This window comes from Apus apus, chromosome 7 (genome assembly GCF_020740795.1).
Source record: "Apus apus isolate bApuApu2 chromosome 7, bApuApu2.pri.cur, whole genome shotgun sequence".
NCBI lineage: Eukaryota > Metazoa > Chordata > Aves > Apodiformes > Apodidae > Apus > Apus apus.
In genome coordinates, this window is record NC_067288.1 from 21,314,676 (window position 1) to 21,330,364 (window position 15,689).

The following is a 15,689-nucleotide window of genomic DNA, read 5'->3' on the forward strand; positions in this document are numbered from 1 at the left end:
TCCCCCCTTGCTACTATATCTTAAAGAAGGAGCAAGAAAGCTAATAAAGTCGTGTTATTAGAGTCTCGCCAGAGGTGACCCCTCGAGGCATAAATCCAGGCCGGGGAGATGCTGGGGACAGGTACTATTAAATGCCTGACAGTGCTGTGGGCGGCAGGACTGGGCACCTCCCCTGCAGCACCCTCTGGCCAGGCGCCAGGGAAGGTGGTTGGTCAGGCTGGGGCTCACCGGGTCTTTCACAGAGGGCTCTGGCACCCCCAAGTTGTTCAACCAAGCAGTTCATTACCTGTGATGTTATCCAATCTCATATGTGAATCCCAGCACACAGGAACCTCTGTATGATGTCCAGCTGCTCCAGGGAGAGACCCAACCCCAGTATCTGGCTTCCTGCAGCACCCGGGGTTTGTCCCTCAGCACACAGAGTTTTTCCCACAGCGAGTGTTCCCCAGCAAAACCAGGCTGGTGGGGCAGGGCTTTGTTCCTAAGGCTGGAGCACAGAGAGGTCATTCACATCCTTCTCTGCCCTTACTCCCCAGGGAAGTAGGTCCTGCCCCATGGCAGCAGCAGGGCATCCATGCCACCCCACAGCAGAGGTGTCACAGGTGTCCAGATTCAGGCATAGATGCATCTCTGAGTGTACGGGAAGTGGCATCACCTAAAGCTTTCTCCAGCAGCATGACTCCTGCCAGGTCTAAATTAAACACACTTGGTCACTGGAGAAAACTACCTGGAAGTGTCAGCTTCAGGACGCAGAGCCACCTGCCACCACAAGGCAGCTAAGAAGGTCACATCCCCATATGGAGCGTGGAGAAGTGGGTGAGCTGGCTGCTGCTGAAACCAGGAGCGAGGACACGGCACTGTGCCAGAGCAGGGAGAGAGAAAAAGCCACACCTGGGGGAACAAAGATGGAGAGTGGAAATACCAAGGAAATTAAAATGTGCCTGGTGGTTCTCCCACCCAACTTCACATGCTGGTATGGATCACCTTGTGGCAATCAGCTCAGCACTGTCTAAAGCCCATGAGCCTGGAAGGGGCTTTGCTGTACTGTTCTGCCACCCCCACTTCACCCCACTACACAGAGGTGAATGGTGCCAGCCCAGGGAGGGGGGTCCCAGGCTTCCCCAGAAGAGCTTTGGCTCTCCCACCAGGTGGGACACTGGAAAGGCCAGGAGCAGCCCAGCTCTGCACCCACTGGTGTCAGTGGCAGGGAACAGAAGGAAATTTATGAGGAGAGGAGTCTGTTTATTATCTAGCAAATGTGGTGCTGCTAATACCATGGATCTATCCTTCTTCATCCCCCTCTGATTTGTGTCCCTGCCCCTTGCTGCGGCAGATTAATATTCATGGACAGAAAGGGAAGAGATACCCTCCAGGTTCCTCCTGTGCACTCAGAGGGTGGCAATGACAGCAGCCTGGGCTCTTCATCCACAGCTTCTCCAGCAGAGAAAGCATAAGCTGTACAGCCAGTTAGGGATGCTCCATTCCTCCCCTCCCATGGCACACTCAGGGCAGGCAGAGGCACCCCTAGGTGAGAACACTTCTTACGGGTCAGGGCTTCCAGGGTAGCAAAGAGGGTGAGAGAATTTGTGGGCAATGCATCTCCTGACTCATGCAGTGCCCTGAAAGTGCTATGAACGCTCCTTGAAGTGCCTCGGGATCCACTGTAACCGCACCCCATTTCCTAACTCAAAGGCTGAGGTTTGGGACTGCAGTGGGCAAAGCCTTCCTCTGCCACTGCCTCCCAGCACAGTGGGAGCACTGGGAAGGGATGCATGGAAACCCATGGGTGAGAAATAAATCTTTGGTCAGTTATTTGCCCGTAAGCAATGCATGCCTGCTTGCAGAGCCTCTTCTGAACTGCCACGTGAGCTGGGAATAATTAAACAGTCATTACAGCTGCGGTAGCAAAGAGCCCCCCAGATCAATCTAATGCATGACCTTTCCCTCTGACTTTTCTCTTTATTTTTTCAGCCACCTCATTTTCAAATAGTGGGAGAGAAATGAAGGAACCTTCCCACCCCAGCCTCCTGCTTTGCCCTGTGCACATGGACCATCTCATCCTCCCCCAAGAAACCTGTCGCCCACTCTTGAGCAGGGGGTCCCAGCAGGGGCATGGGGTACCAGGGGTTGATAAAGAAAAACTCCAGCAGGGAAGAAAGACCCAGGGATGCAAGTGGGACAGAGCAAAAGGGGGATTTTAGTGTGGTCAGGTCATGTCACAGTGTTTTATGATCCTGCTCCATTTCTGCTGCAGCATAATCTTTCTGGGGGAGGTGGGTGGCTGCTCTGCAGGGTCATGTTTGTCACAGCTGGCCATGTTGGGCATTGAGGTCTCACAAGTACTGTCTTGGGGAACGTTTTGGAAGCACATCTGGGACTGTAGGTGCAGAGCATTTCTAGTCCTAACTCCAGCATCTCTGGCAATTTTTACCATCACTCAGCCCCTTCCTCATCACTGGATGCAGATCTTCCTGCAGGTGCCTCGAGCAGAGCCAGAGAAGGTTTAAAATCCCTGTTTGCTCCCTCTGACATCATGGATCATGCCCAGCCATGCCGGGGCTGTCACCTGCAGCTAGGTGAGGATTTGGCCTCGTGTAGTTAAAAAAAAAAAAAAAAAAAAATCAAACTCCCATTTCCTTATTTAGGCTTCAAGTGACACTTCCATTTATTTAAACTGGCTTTCACAAAAATCCAATTCTCTCTCTACCCAGCAACTGCTTATTTACAGCTGGTTTTCCCATTCTCACAGCTCTGCAGGCAGCTTGTTCTGCTGCCGGGGCTCCCATCCTGGGGCTGCATCTTTAGGCCTGCAGCTAAAAAGAAATTGTTTCCACTGGATTTTTATTGTCATTTTAAGAAATACATCAGTTGGCCATGGCTTGCAGAAACCTTTTGGCTTTGCAGGATCTCATGTGGGAGCTGCGAATGCTCTGGCTGGTGCCCATTAAATTCAGAGGGCTGCTGGGGTTGTTCTGTAGGAGGGCAGCAGAGCTGGATGACACCAGCTGCATGGCATCAGCCTCTTAACACCTCTTTAGAACTCCTCTGGCTGCAATGTGGCTAAGGGATGATCACAAACAACTGCAGCTGCTCAAGCTCAAAGAACTTCTTTTGCAGTTGTGGTTAATTACATGTGGGGAATGCAGCTGGGGGTGGCTGCTGTGCCCAATACTGAGCTCAGTCCTTCCTTGTTAGATGCTCATATAAGCCCTGCCTTGCACTGGGTGGAGTCTCTGCAGAAATCTCGTTTGAACACACATGGGGATCTCCAGAGGCTCTGGTGGGCTGAAGCACAGTGTGAGAGCTGTTTCTGGCCTTATGGTTGCTGCACTGAGACTTCAGGCAAGTCCCATTGCTACTCCATGCTCAGTTTTCCTTTCTGACTATCTCTCTCAGTCCTCTCACTTGAGCTGTAGCTACAGTTACGACAGAGCTTTCCAGCCCTTCCTCCAGAACACCGGGGGAATGCTACAGTGCTGGCACAGTCTGTGCCCATGCCACAGTGAGAGCAGAGAAGCAGGGTCCTGCCCTGCTTCCTTGGAACAGCTGCCTGGTATGGGGCTTCTGCCTGGGCTGGGGGGTCAGCCAGAGCCCTGCCTGCATCTGGTGGGCTCTGAGTACCAAGAGCACCCCTTTGATTGTAGTCCTCTGCCTGGCAGCAGATGAGCCATCTCCTGTGGGGAGCAGAGCATCTGATTGTCTCCTGACTTGGGCACCAAGAAAACTTCCCTTTTCTTTTGGGGGCAAGCTGAGATTCCTACAGTGGCTTTCAAGAGCAAAGCTTTAAATGAAAAGGAGAAGTACCACCTTGCTCGTGGTAGGATATAATCAGATCACTTAGCCTCCATCTTATGCCCTGCGTTTGCTGCATGGGGAGTAGCAGCTTCCATTCCCAGGGATGATCAGGGACCACTCCCTGCATGTTGCTATTTTTTATTTCTGCCAAGCACACTCCAATAGGCAGGACTATAACAAAAAAAATAAATTAACCTGAAGGTCATTGTGTGTAACAGTAACCATGACAGGGGTAGAGAAGCCCCAAGGCTGTGGGTAAGGAGGACCCACACTCAGCATACTAAGTTGCCCTCTAGGACACCATGACTGAAGCACTAGGTCTGAATAGCCCCTTGGGACTTGCTCAGGGAGATGCCAGGGATTCCCAGTTGCACCTGGGGATGTTCCTAACCAAATCCCTGCCTAGGATTAAAAGACACCTGATGTCTGTGGTACAGCCTGAGTCTTGCTTTCACTGTGGAGGGCCTTGCTGAGAGTAAGTGTTCCTTTTAAAGCTGATGTGCCTTAATATAGAGGAGTGATGAGTCCCTTGTCAGCGCCTCGAGGTGCATGTGTACCCAGCCATGCAGCTCCTGTCAACATGGATGGGTGATGCAGCTGCAGGGCTGGGCAGAGCCCTCCAGCAGCACCTCAGCAGGGACCTCATTCTGTCCCCAGGGCACCTGAACACATGGGACAGCACAAATGCACAGCCAGAACTAGTGCCACAGCCCTGAGAGAGGGAAGCAGCCTCATATCACTTGGAAATGCAAAGGTGTTTGGAGAGAGAGAGAGAAGGAGGCTGTCCAAATTGCTGGGTCTTTCCAGAGTGTTTCTCATCTTCTTTGGTACTTTTGGGTGGGTTGCCTAAAAGGGAAAGAAGTTGTTTTTCTGTAATGAACTAGATAAACAATTCCCCAAATAGATTAAAACTAACTGTAACTTATAAAAGCGAGTAGTAATTATATTTTATTAGCTAGCAAAACACCATTTTTTTATTTCGTAGGATAATTCTGTGTAAATCACCTTAATTAGAAGTGTCAGACGAGCCTGTGAATATCGTACTTAGTAACTAATTTCCTATGTACAGGTTATAATTTAAAACACATGGATCACTCGCTGAGTAGAAATATGCTAGCCATGAAATAATGTGGGGAGTGTTGGGGTTATTACTATGTAAATGTGTAATCATTTCAGACCACTGCAGCCTGGCTGGGTGATTAAAGAGAATCCCAAGGTCTCCAAAGATTGTGCTCTCTGCAAGGGCCTAGAGCAAAAAAACTTTAAAAGGCACCGAAAAGTGTTTGAACTTTAAAGGTCTTGATTTCCCTTTTACCATTTTTAATTTGTCTGCGGTGTTTATGGAGGGGAAGGTTTCTCTTTGCTGATGGCCTTTCGATTCTCAGCCTGCTGCCAGCATCCTTAAGAGGTGCAGAGGTCTGTGCCTGCCATAATCTGGGGGGTTGTTTTGTGGGAGGGAGGAAAGCACCCTTAAATTGCAGGGTTTTGGAGACTCGCATGACCAGTATTTGTGCCCATTCCTGACCCATCTCTGGAAATAAAGAGAAACAAATTGCAGACTCTTATGAGCAGTAGAGTGGGGCTAAATTGCAAGGAGGGGGGTGGTTCTTATTAAGCCTCCAAATGAAGAATAAAATAACTTGGCAGAGTTTATCTAAATCAATCTCCTTCCCCATCAGTCCCAACGTTTTGGCCTTAGGGCTAACCAAAGATTCTTGTCCTGAAAACTGCAGTTTCCTGATGCTAACACCATTTCTGGGAGGAATTAAGATTCTTCCTCTTTTCCTCAAAAAGGAATAATTTTAAACACCTTTAACAAGAAAAGAGAGGAAATGAGGGGGTTTTTTAACCTGGCATTTGGATTATAAAAGGAAAAAAAGTTGTTTCACACTTGCGTGACTGAGAAATTCCAGGTAGCCCTGGAGATGGGGAGGGAGGGGATGGAAAGGTGACCTGGTGGTGATAGATAAGTGTGTGTTTCCCCTGGTTTGGGTTGGGGGGCAAGGATGGTGGCACTGGGAGAGGAGGGCGGCTGTAGCCCCAGGAGAAAACACCTTTCTCCATCCCTGCTCATTTCATAACACCCAGCCATCTGCCAAATCAAGGCAGATTAAAGCCAGCCAAATTCAATTTCTCCCCGCTGCCACTGCAGCTCGGCATCTGGGGCTAAAGTGTCCCCAACAAAGCGAACATGACAGGCACATTGCTTTTTTGTCACATCTAGTACCGTGTTGATCTTCTAAAAGTCTCATAAAAATTTATTGATGTCTCCCATATTGCTGTGATTGAGAAGAAAGGAGCGCGGGTCTGCAGAGCCGGGCACGCGCGCGCGGGCGAGCGTGTGTGCATGTGTATATTAATGTTTCTGAAGTAGATCTGATTTGATATGTCTTGTTCTATTGTCAGCATCTGTTTAGCGAGGCTTTTTAATACTTTCTGGCTGCCGATCACTCATCCTTAGCCTGGGATGCAGGCTTGCATACAAATTTTGTTATTAAACACAATTCCATTCCCCCCCCTTCCCCACCCTCCGCCTCCCCCCGCAAACCTCCCCCCTCCACCCACCCATCCATCATCTCCCCGGGGCTATGGGGAGCTGGGAGCCAGCCACCCCACCGGCGTGCACTTACAAGCACACGCACCGGGCTTGGCAACATATTTCAAGAGCCTTTTGCCTGCTGCAGGTGCTTTGCATTGACAAATCGAATCATGGGGAAATAATTTATTTCCTAATGCTGTTTGCAGCATGTTAGCAGGAGAATTTACATGAGAGAGATTACTTTAATAACCAAAAAATTACAGTGCAGGCCTCCCCGCCATGTCGGCTTTGATATGTAATTGTTTCAAGTTTAACCTGTCTGGAGGGGGGAAGGTGTTATTAAATCTACAGCATCTCCCGCTGGCGAGGGCAGGCGAGGAGGAGCTCCATGGCGGGGACCTCCTTCCCTGCTAAATGGGGAACAAGCTGAATTAACAAATCACTCCAGCCTCCGGCAGAGCTGCTGCCTCCACGGTGTGGCTGGAGCTGGGGGGATCTTCTTTCCCTTGCTCTTACACCGATTTAATCTCCTTCCCTTTCTTTCCTTCCTTTTTTTAATTGTGCCTGATCCTACGCAGGGCTCACCATCCCCACTCCCTTCTCCTTTGCTTTCCTTCAGCCTTGCTCCTTGCTTTTCCCCAGGGCTGGGAGAAGAGCTGTGCAAGCCCCCATGAAGGGAGTGAGTTGGGATTTGACTCTGCATCATATTTCTGGGTTTTGGGGAGTTTCACTCATAGGACTATTTTATCCCATCTGGATAAATAGTTGGCACTGCCCTCCATTCCATGCCCCTTTGTTCAGGGAGTGGAGGGTCTCATAGGTCTGGGAAGGAGAGCCATGTGCTTTGTATTTGACCTTGTGAGATCCCTCGCAGTGCTCCCCCCTTGCCTGCCACAACAGTTTTGTGACACTGACCCAGTTCTCTTCTCTTCTCTCTTGGCAGCAAGAGCTCCATCCTGAAGGATGCCATGGCAGCAGGTACCCCCAAGGTAAGTGACCACAATTTGGCACACTTTACCCGCCCCAAGGAGGGATGGTCTCTACACCCCCTGGCCTTCACAGCCCCACTCCCTCTCCTGCTACTCAGTGTTCCCCAGGGAGGTGGCCCCTTTTTTGGGATGGCCCAGCACTGCAGGAAGCTGCTGCCCCAACTCACCTATTGGGCTGGAGCTGTCAAGCCCCAGCACAGCCTCTCTGGTTCCCAGTGCAGCAGAGAGATGGTGGAGCTGAAGGACATGGTGGGCTCCAGGACTCCAGATTGTGTCTAATGACAGCCAACGAGAGCTGATCACATGCAGGCTAAGCTCAGCCTGGGCAATCATGTGCAGGAGTTCTTGGAGCCAGAGCCATATGCCAGCTTTGGAAGAGCAGAGTGGGATTGCCTCAAGGGAGTGAAGCACACCTGAGGAGGAGCCCAAATCACTAAAACATCCTGCCTCGGTTGCATCCCCCTCCCCAGGTCTCATGTCCCAGCCACTAGGCTCAGAATGCAAACATACTAAATGCACAGAGCATCATGGCATCACTGCAAGGGGCATAATTTAATAACTAGTACCAGTGGTAGCTGGGCTTCTTTTGATACGGTAGAGGGAAGAACCAGAGCTTGGGCAGGCAACTGGATGGCAGGGAGCACCACAGGGCAGCTGGGCATTGCACGGCCTCTGAAAACCATGCTGTGGTCCCCAGAGCAAATGATCCAGGCTCTGCTACTCTTCTCAGGACAGTCCAAGCCAGGGAGGCTCCTGGCTTGCAGGGAAATGCAGGGCATCTCTCATAGGAGATGTCTTCATGCTTGTTTTAATAGAATCAAATTCAGGTCTCACTTTCCCTTTTTTTTTTCTTTTTCCTTTTTTTTTTTTTTCTTGGGAACCTTTGGGTCATTTTTGGCATGTGATGTCAGAAATGGAGACTAAAATTTCACCTCTAGGTTTCCCCTTGGGTCTAGGTGTCTTTTCAAGAACAGCAACTTTGTCTGCCCCACCAAGTGAGGGGCCAGGGAGCCACCATGCTGGCCTGAGTCCCCAGCAGGCAGGGACACCTCTTAAGTCAACCCAAAAATTTCCCAAACCCCACAAGGAAAAATAAAGATCACAGCAATACTCCATTATGCTCCACACCTTTGGAATTCCAACCTCCTGCATGACTATCCCTGTCTCCCATGCCCTGTCCCGGGAGATATCGGGAGGAGGGCAGAGACCTGGCAATTTCTCCTGTGAAAAACCTGCAGAGCAGAAAGCAATCACCAAACCCACCTGCTATTGAAAATCCACAGAGCATGAGGCTTCCTTGGGATGTCTCACAGGAGCTGGAAAGGGCACCTGCAAAACGAGAGCTGCTGGACCCTGCAAGCTTCTCCTTCCCTCCTCATCAGGTCTGAGTGCAGATAACTCCACAGTCCCAAACACATCGCCTGTGAGGGGGAAGGACAGCTAGGAAGACAGATTAGCTGTTTGGAGGGAAACACAGTGAGTTACTGACAGAGACCAGATAAAGAAGAAGGTCCATCTCACGGCAGGGCTGGGCTTTTGAAGTTTCCATTGACAAAGAATCCCATTTGCCTTGAGCAAGGGGATTAAACTGGGACTGGAGCGTCATTCTATGTAAAAAAGATCAATCGTCCCCTGTCACCACATGGATCTTTTCCCTTTGCCCGTCACGTCTGGGGCTAAGAACATTAACTTCAAGAAGCCAGGAGAGCAGGGAGGGAGAGGGTGAAATCGGGAAATCTTTCATTCCCTTCTCAGAGAGCTTGAAAGCCTCTCAGCCCAGGAGGATTCATTATTTTTAGGCAGCTTTTGCTGGGAGACAAGTCCTGTGTGGCATGGGAAGGCACAGAGCTGTCACCTTCACCTGAGCTTGATATCAAGTCTCTTTGTAATCACATGGGATTGAGGAGGAGGGTAGTGGGAAGATGAAGGCTTCTCTTCCCTTTGTGCTCACTGAGCTTCTGCAACATTGGGTAAGAATAGATCATCAGCATGTGAAGTCCCTCTGAGAAGGTTCTGCTGCGGACAAAGCTGGGCTTCTGGGCTACCCTTAAGAGGGGTCCCAGAAGGAGGGATGGGGGACAGACCCTGAGATGGGCCTGCAGCTCATGCCTAGGCACCCAGGCATTGCTGGAGGTCTGGCAGGCAGTGCCTGGGAAGAGCTGGGACCTGTGCCGTGTCCCACTTCCCACCCTGGACGCTGGTTGAAGGAGCTACAGGGACTGTCACTAGGTCTCCTGGCTGGTCCCTCTTCCAGTGGCAAAAAAAAAGGGCTGACAACTCCAGCAGCTCAGCAGCAGGAGAAAAAGGCTGCATCTCCCTTGGGAGCATCCAGCATCCCTTGGCAATGTGCACAGGCTGGTCCCATTCATGGCCGTGGGGTCTGGAATGGGCTGCAGGCCAGTCATGTTACTTTTGTGGTCACCTGTGGCTTTAAGACCACTTTAGGACTCCTTAGGACCTTTGCATATAGTATCACAACTGTTGCTGCTTCTGTGCTGGTCTGAGGCTCTTGCTGGTGTGCAGCTGGGATTTAACCCCCACCCCCCATACTGTCTCCTGGCTCTGCTTCCAGCGCTTCCCTACCATTGCCTTAACCAACGTCTCTCCTGGCAGTGAAGGCCCAGATGTAAAATCATGTTCCTCTCTTGCCACTTTCCTGCCCCTGAAGAGCTGTCACTCCCTGCACTGGGTCAATTTTCATGGCAATATGTCAAAGAAAATCCAATCACTCAACATGGGATGTGATGAGTGCAGGATTATTGTATCAGGTTCTTCTATTATCGGAGCTGACAGAGGCAGTGACAGGCAAGGGCTGGGAGCTGGGGGGCTCCTGCCAGCCTGTCTGCTTGGGGCCTGGGCTCCCTCTCTGTGAAGGCAGTGCTGAGCACCACAGAGCCCAACAAGTGACCAGGATCCTCCTTTGCTTCTGTTAGTGACCAAGCCCACTTGGACAAGCAGCTGCTAAATCTGAGTAATAAGCCTCAGGATGAGATTTCTATCCAACCCTGACTGCCACTTCCTTAGGAAAGCTGGTGACACCAAGCTGGGCTCTGCCAGCCCTCTGTCTGGGGAAAAGGGCCTGAGATAGCTGCTTGGTGTCTTCAGGAAGTCCTGTGCCCTGCAGACAGCAAGTGGAACAGCACTGCCTCCTCCCTGATGCAGTTTCTGTCCCTGATTGCAAGCTTGGGTGTTCACCCCAAGTCTTGGGATAGCCTTTGGTGCCTTGATCTTCATGTTGCTGAGAGCCAGGCAGCCCATCAAGCCCATACAGGCCAAGGTGACAGCTTGCCCTCGCTTTGCAGCAGGCAGAGTTACAAAAAGATACTGAAAGCTCAGCCCCTTTGCAGAAAGCACACCCAGTAGACCTGCTCTGGGAAAGGTCTTCCTCAGGCATTGGACTTCAAGGGGAGTCCTGGACATCCATAGCATCCTTCTCTGATGGCATGTCTGAGACACCAGGAGGAAGAGGAGGGATGGGAAAATAAATGCTTCACCAAGGAGGAGCTGCAGTATCAGTGGGAACAAATGCTTCACATCCATGGGAAGGAATGGAGGATGCCCTTGCTCTTTCCGAGCTAGAGACTGTGTCTCAATGATCCCATTCACTGATGTGGCTCTTCACCAACCTTTCACTGTTGTCCTGGGTCACCATGTGTCTCTATGTAGCCATCAGCAGCTGGCACTTCTCCGGGGCTTTGTTCTTGGGTTTCATGCTCCCTCCTTGCCCTTCCCCTGTTGCTTTGGCTACCTCTTGCAAGGGTTTATGCAGCATAGGAGCACATGTTGAGTTGAACCCATACTGGTGAGGAGCATCTGATGTTCCTGCTCTTCCTTGAGCAGCTGCAGTAATTCTGAGAGTCCACATCGCCAGGTTCTGCCAGCTACCTGAGAGCACTTCTTTGCACCCCCATCTGGCCTATGGCTCTCCACGGACTATCATCTAGGAGGGATATAATCTCTGCCCAGAGAGATCTCAGCCCCTACATTTCAGGGTATTAGCTGCAGACTGTTACCTGTCAGCTAACAGGATCCGCTGAACTTTATCTTAAATCCTCTCTGAGCGTGCTCCTACTGCCCACTGAATGGGAAGAGGCTGGGCTCTTTGAAGCATCCTAGCTCTCATGGTGGGTTCAGCATGTGTTTTCCACTGCTGTTTCCTAATATGTGACTGCGAATCACCTTTCCCACTATCGGTCCAACTCTGGCTCTTGCTGCAACCAAACACTGAAGTGAGCAGACAGGAACAAAATCCATGTCCCTGTGCAGCAGATGCTTGTGGCCGGTTTGTTTGGGTGTACACCCAGCTCCTCAGAGGGTACCCACAGGCAGGCAACCAGCTTACTACTCTGAGACCTCCACAGAGCTGGGAACCAAGCCACACTGCCAGACCCCATTGATTCCCCCACTCACCCCTGTAATTTTACAGCTTCAATGAGCAGTTTGAGAGAGAATTACAGCACCTAGAGGGAAATTTGACCACTAAAGCCCTCCAAGGAAAAAGAGCTTTGAAGCAAGCAAGACTTGGAGCCTTAAACCTTGACAGAATGTCTGTATTAAGCCCTTCCCAGCTGCCTCACTCGAGATGAAATTTCTAGCACAATCATTTAACTTCTCCGTATCATGTCTGGCGGTAGGAACAGGGGGTGAGTGTTAGGGCCTCAGGGTTTTAACTCCTCCTCTTGTGTCACTGACTCACTGGGGGGAGGTTGGAGAAGTCATTCACTGTATCCATGCCCCCTCCCTCTGTAGCTGTGATTTACAAGGAAATATTAGAAAGCTAAATCTGAGCGCTGTGGCAAAGCTATGGCCAAGATGGGGCCATAAGAACAGCCCACAGATACACGAAGGAGGGAAAACTTCCTAGGATGAGTGTTGGCTGAACATGCTCCCTGCCAGTTCAGGGTAATAAATACCAGAGCCACTCCAAAAACCATCTCTGCCACGTTTTATTCCATAAAAGAAAAAAATTACCCCATGAACAAACAAAGCCCCTCGCTCCCCTTGGGCCAAACAGCCGTGGCCTCCCATTAGCGCAGGGGAACCGCTGCATTGGGCAGGAAGAGCGGAGAGGGATGTGGTCCTGGAGGGGAGCTGGACAGGCTGGCAGACCTCGGCCAGATCTCTTGCCCTCTCCATCCCCAACAGGCAGTTCTGCTGGAATGGGCCCCTTTCCCCACTGTGTAGCTGGTGTCTCACTCAAGAGGACCCAGAGCTTGATTGCAATCTCAGGTGTGCACAGAAATAAATCAGTAGCTCACATTTCTGTAAGCTTATTCTGCCTGTGGAGCACTGGAATCATTCAGTGAAGGCCAGGAACTGCTGATACCACTATTTCTGTTCACTATTCACACCTTTCTCACATTTAAGCCTTTCATCCCCACCTCCAGCCCACCTTTGTCTCTGCCAGCTAAAAGCCACCAGGTAATTTTACCTCTAACTTTCCCAGGAGCAAATGTGGACCCTCCAAAAGCTTCTAGGGAACTCAGCTCTAATAGTAGCATCTTTGTGTCAGGGATCCTCCAGCAATAGCATAAAAAACAGCTGGCAGAGTCAAGGGGGAAAATCACAGCAAGGCCTGGTATCACTCATTGCTTTCGGGTTACAGTTCCCAAGTGATAACAGCTATTAACAACACTTTGACGGCTTCCCTACCGTGGAGGGGAGGGCAGGAGACAGAAAACATGTCAAGCCATCACCTCCGTGTTAAGTGATAAGTACCTATTTAGATGGCAGAGTTAAAGCTGAATGCATCAAGCAGGGAACACTTTGTGCCAAAATAAAAATAAATAAATAGATAAAAAAGGCCATATAGATACATAAAAAGCGGGGTTAGGGTATTTGTTCTGCTGACAGCAGCTGTGATGGATTGTTTAAGAAAAATAGACTCCCTGTGTTTTTTCAGGGCTATCAAAAAGCAGGAGTCCAGCACTTTAATACTCTCAAATGACTGGCCTTGAGAGGCAGCAGAATGTCAGCGGCACCGGCCGAGCTCTCCCAGCGCTGACACCTGCCCCGGCTGCCGCCGAGAGGCAGCGCTGAGGGCCGGGGCGGCAATTTTCATCCATTTCCTCAGGCCAGGGGCTGCACCCTGACCCCCGTCCCCTCCCCTCGCCCAGCCCGGCCCGCGCCTCCAGCCCCTGAGGGTCGGCAGCCAGCGGCATGTTGGCATGTGTGCCCTTGCAGCATCCCTTTGCAGCTGCCCGAGCAGGGAGGAGCAGGTCTGGAGAGCCACGGGCTGGGAGCACAGCAGCTGGAGCACCAGCTGCACGATGCACATTCGATTCAGGCCGAACCTGCCCGTGTATCGATAGAGTTAAATTAGACGTTGTTCCTAATTGCAGTGGCAGTGCTGAAACATTTGCAGAGGCTACAACTCAGCTCTGCAGAATTGCACGGTCCGTGGAGGGTGTCAGGGGCTGCCGGGATGTGAACCTCGCAGCAGGAGCCAGGCTTAGGTGGCCTCTGCCTCCTGAGCTGCCCCATCCCCAGGGAACACCAGGGAACCCAGAGTGTCTCTCCCTCTTGGCACAGCTGAGCTCCAAAGGGTGGGGAAGAAACGCTGAGTGGGACTGTGGCTGCCCAGCAGAGCAGGAGGAAGATGGGAGAACAAGGCTTGGACAAGATTGATGGCCTCGTTGCCATTAAGAAAAAAATTAGCCAGTGGCGGCTATCATATTAAAGGGTGAAGAAGCTGTGAATTATTTTCTTAAAGATCTTATCACTTACAATGATAATTTTACCTTCCAAAAGGCCACTTTTAATGAGGCAAGCCAGGCAAAAAGTCATGATTTAATGCCAGATTTTTTTTTTCCAAACACATTTTACTGCTTTTTTGTCCATGTTTAAAAAGCGCCAGTGACCTTTTTTTATTTAGCTTGCCCCAGGTGTAATGCTCAGGCTGATCCTCTCAGGGTTTATAACCTCCGCAGAGAGTGCCTTTACCCAATGGAGAGATGATTTAAAGGGGAGGGAGAAATATAGGGCTGCATGGCCACTCACACAAGGCCCTTGCTCTGTCGTTGATGCTGGGAGCCATGGTTTGCCAGGGGAGGGGGGATCAGGGAGGGACGAGTGTGCTCTCTCCCCGATAGACCATCTCAGACTCACCCTGAAGGGAAGCTGGGCTGAACTGGCAACAAGACAGGATGAGCTGGCTGGTGGCTTTTCCCCAGGGTGAAAAAGGACATCTCAGCATCAAGGCTTGTTCCCATCATGCAGAAGTGGCTGGTCCCTGAGGTAGGAAACATCCCTGCACAGCCTGTATGCACACAGAGCACTCAGTGTCCCCTTTTTGGGGTGGGATGCCAGAATTTGGATCTGTCCTGCAGCCTGGGCATGCACGAGGGCATGGAGGACACATGTAAAGCTGCCTTTTCTCTCCACAGCTGTCTTCCCAGATGCCAGTCAAGAGAGGGACAGGGATTATATCCCTGCCCTTCCCTGAGTGGGAGTGAGCAGTATGGGTGGAACAGGCAGCAAATCCTCAGCTTGGGATGCTGTGGCCATGAATCCTCACTTCTTAGCTGTCAGGAAAAGGGCCCAACACAACAATTTGGGGAAAAAAGAGGCCAAAATTGAGGTGGCAGAGAAGGTGGCCTAATGCAGAAATGAAAGTCACTCTGATGGTGAGTGCCATTCCTAATCCCTTAGCCCCTGAGCCTGCATCCCTGCCTCCCCCCTTGGCTGCCTGAATAGCAAAGTGTGGCAGAGCGCACTGAAATGAGAAAAACAAATGAAGTCAAGTTTCCTAAGAGTGAAGGGAAAGTGTGACTTGGCATCTCTAACGCTGTGTTTAACATGCCAGCGAGGTATTTAGAATTGAAGTGCTTGCACACAATTTAAAAATAGACAGTTTATTAATCTAAACTGCAAGTGTATGTAGAAGAGGCCTTGAGATTGACATCTTTGGGATTAGTTTAGCCCTGCGTTTTTCCAGAGGTCATTGCCATGGTGCTCAGGAGGTTTGTGGAATAAATGGGGCCGGCGTTCTTCCCGGGACCACACGCTAAAAACTAATACATAATGTTTAATTTACTGTCTCCATAGCTAGCCCAACCATTTTTCACATAATAATATTGGATTAGAGCTACCAGAAGCTGAGGGGGGAGCTGGAGGCAGGGAGGGTTTGTCTGTCTGTCGCCGAGGAATGGGGAGATGTGTATTTTTTTCCCCTTCTCCAGAATACATAGGAAGACAAAACAGATTTAACCCTCCCAGCTCCAGGGTGCTTGACTCATTGGAGGAGGGAAGGGGCATCAGCACCACTGCAATCGGGGCTGTTGTCTGACTCACATCTGAAGGCTTTGAGCCTCCATCCCTCCTTTTTGTAGGACATGTGCAATTCTGCTTCTTCAGAGATGGTCCTT

The 15,689-nt window shown here is 50.7% G+C and overlaps 1 protein-coding gene across 7 annotated transcripts in view; it reads left to right on the forward strand.

Moving 5' to 3' along the window:
- The window catches only part of RNF220 (ring finger protein 220), a 222,848-nt gene that overhangs the window by 144,912 nt on the left and 62,247 nt on the right, over positions 1-15,689 (forward strand). For all 7 annotated transcript variants that reach the window (XM_051624653.1, XM_051624652.1, XM_051624657.1 and 4 more), the window contains one exon: positions 7,278-7,323. In XM_051624653.1, the coding sequence (XP_051480613.1) occupies positions 7,278-7,323 (46 nt within the window). The remainder of the gene's footprint in view (positions 1-7,277; positions 7,324-15,689) is intronic.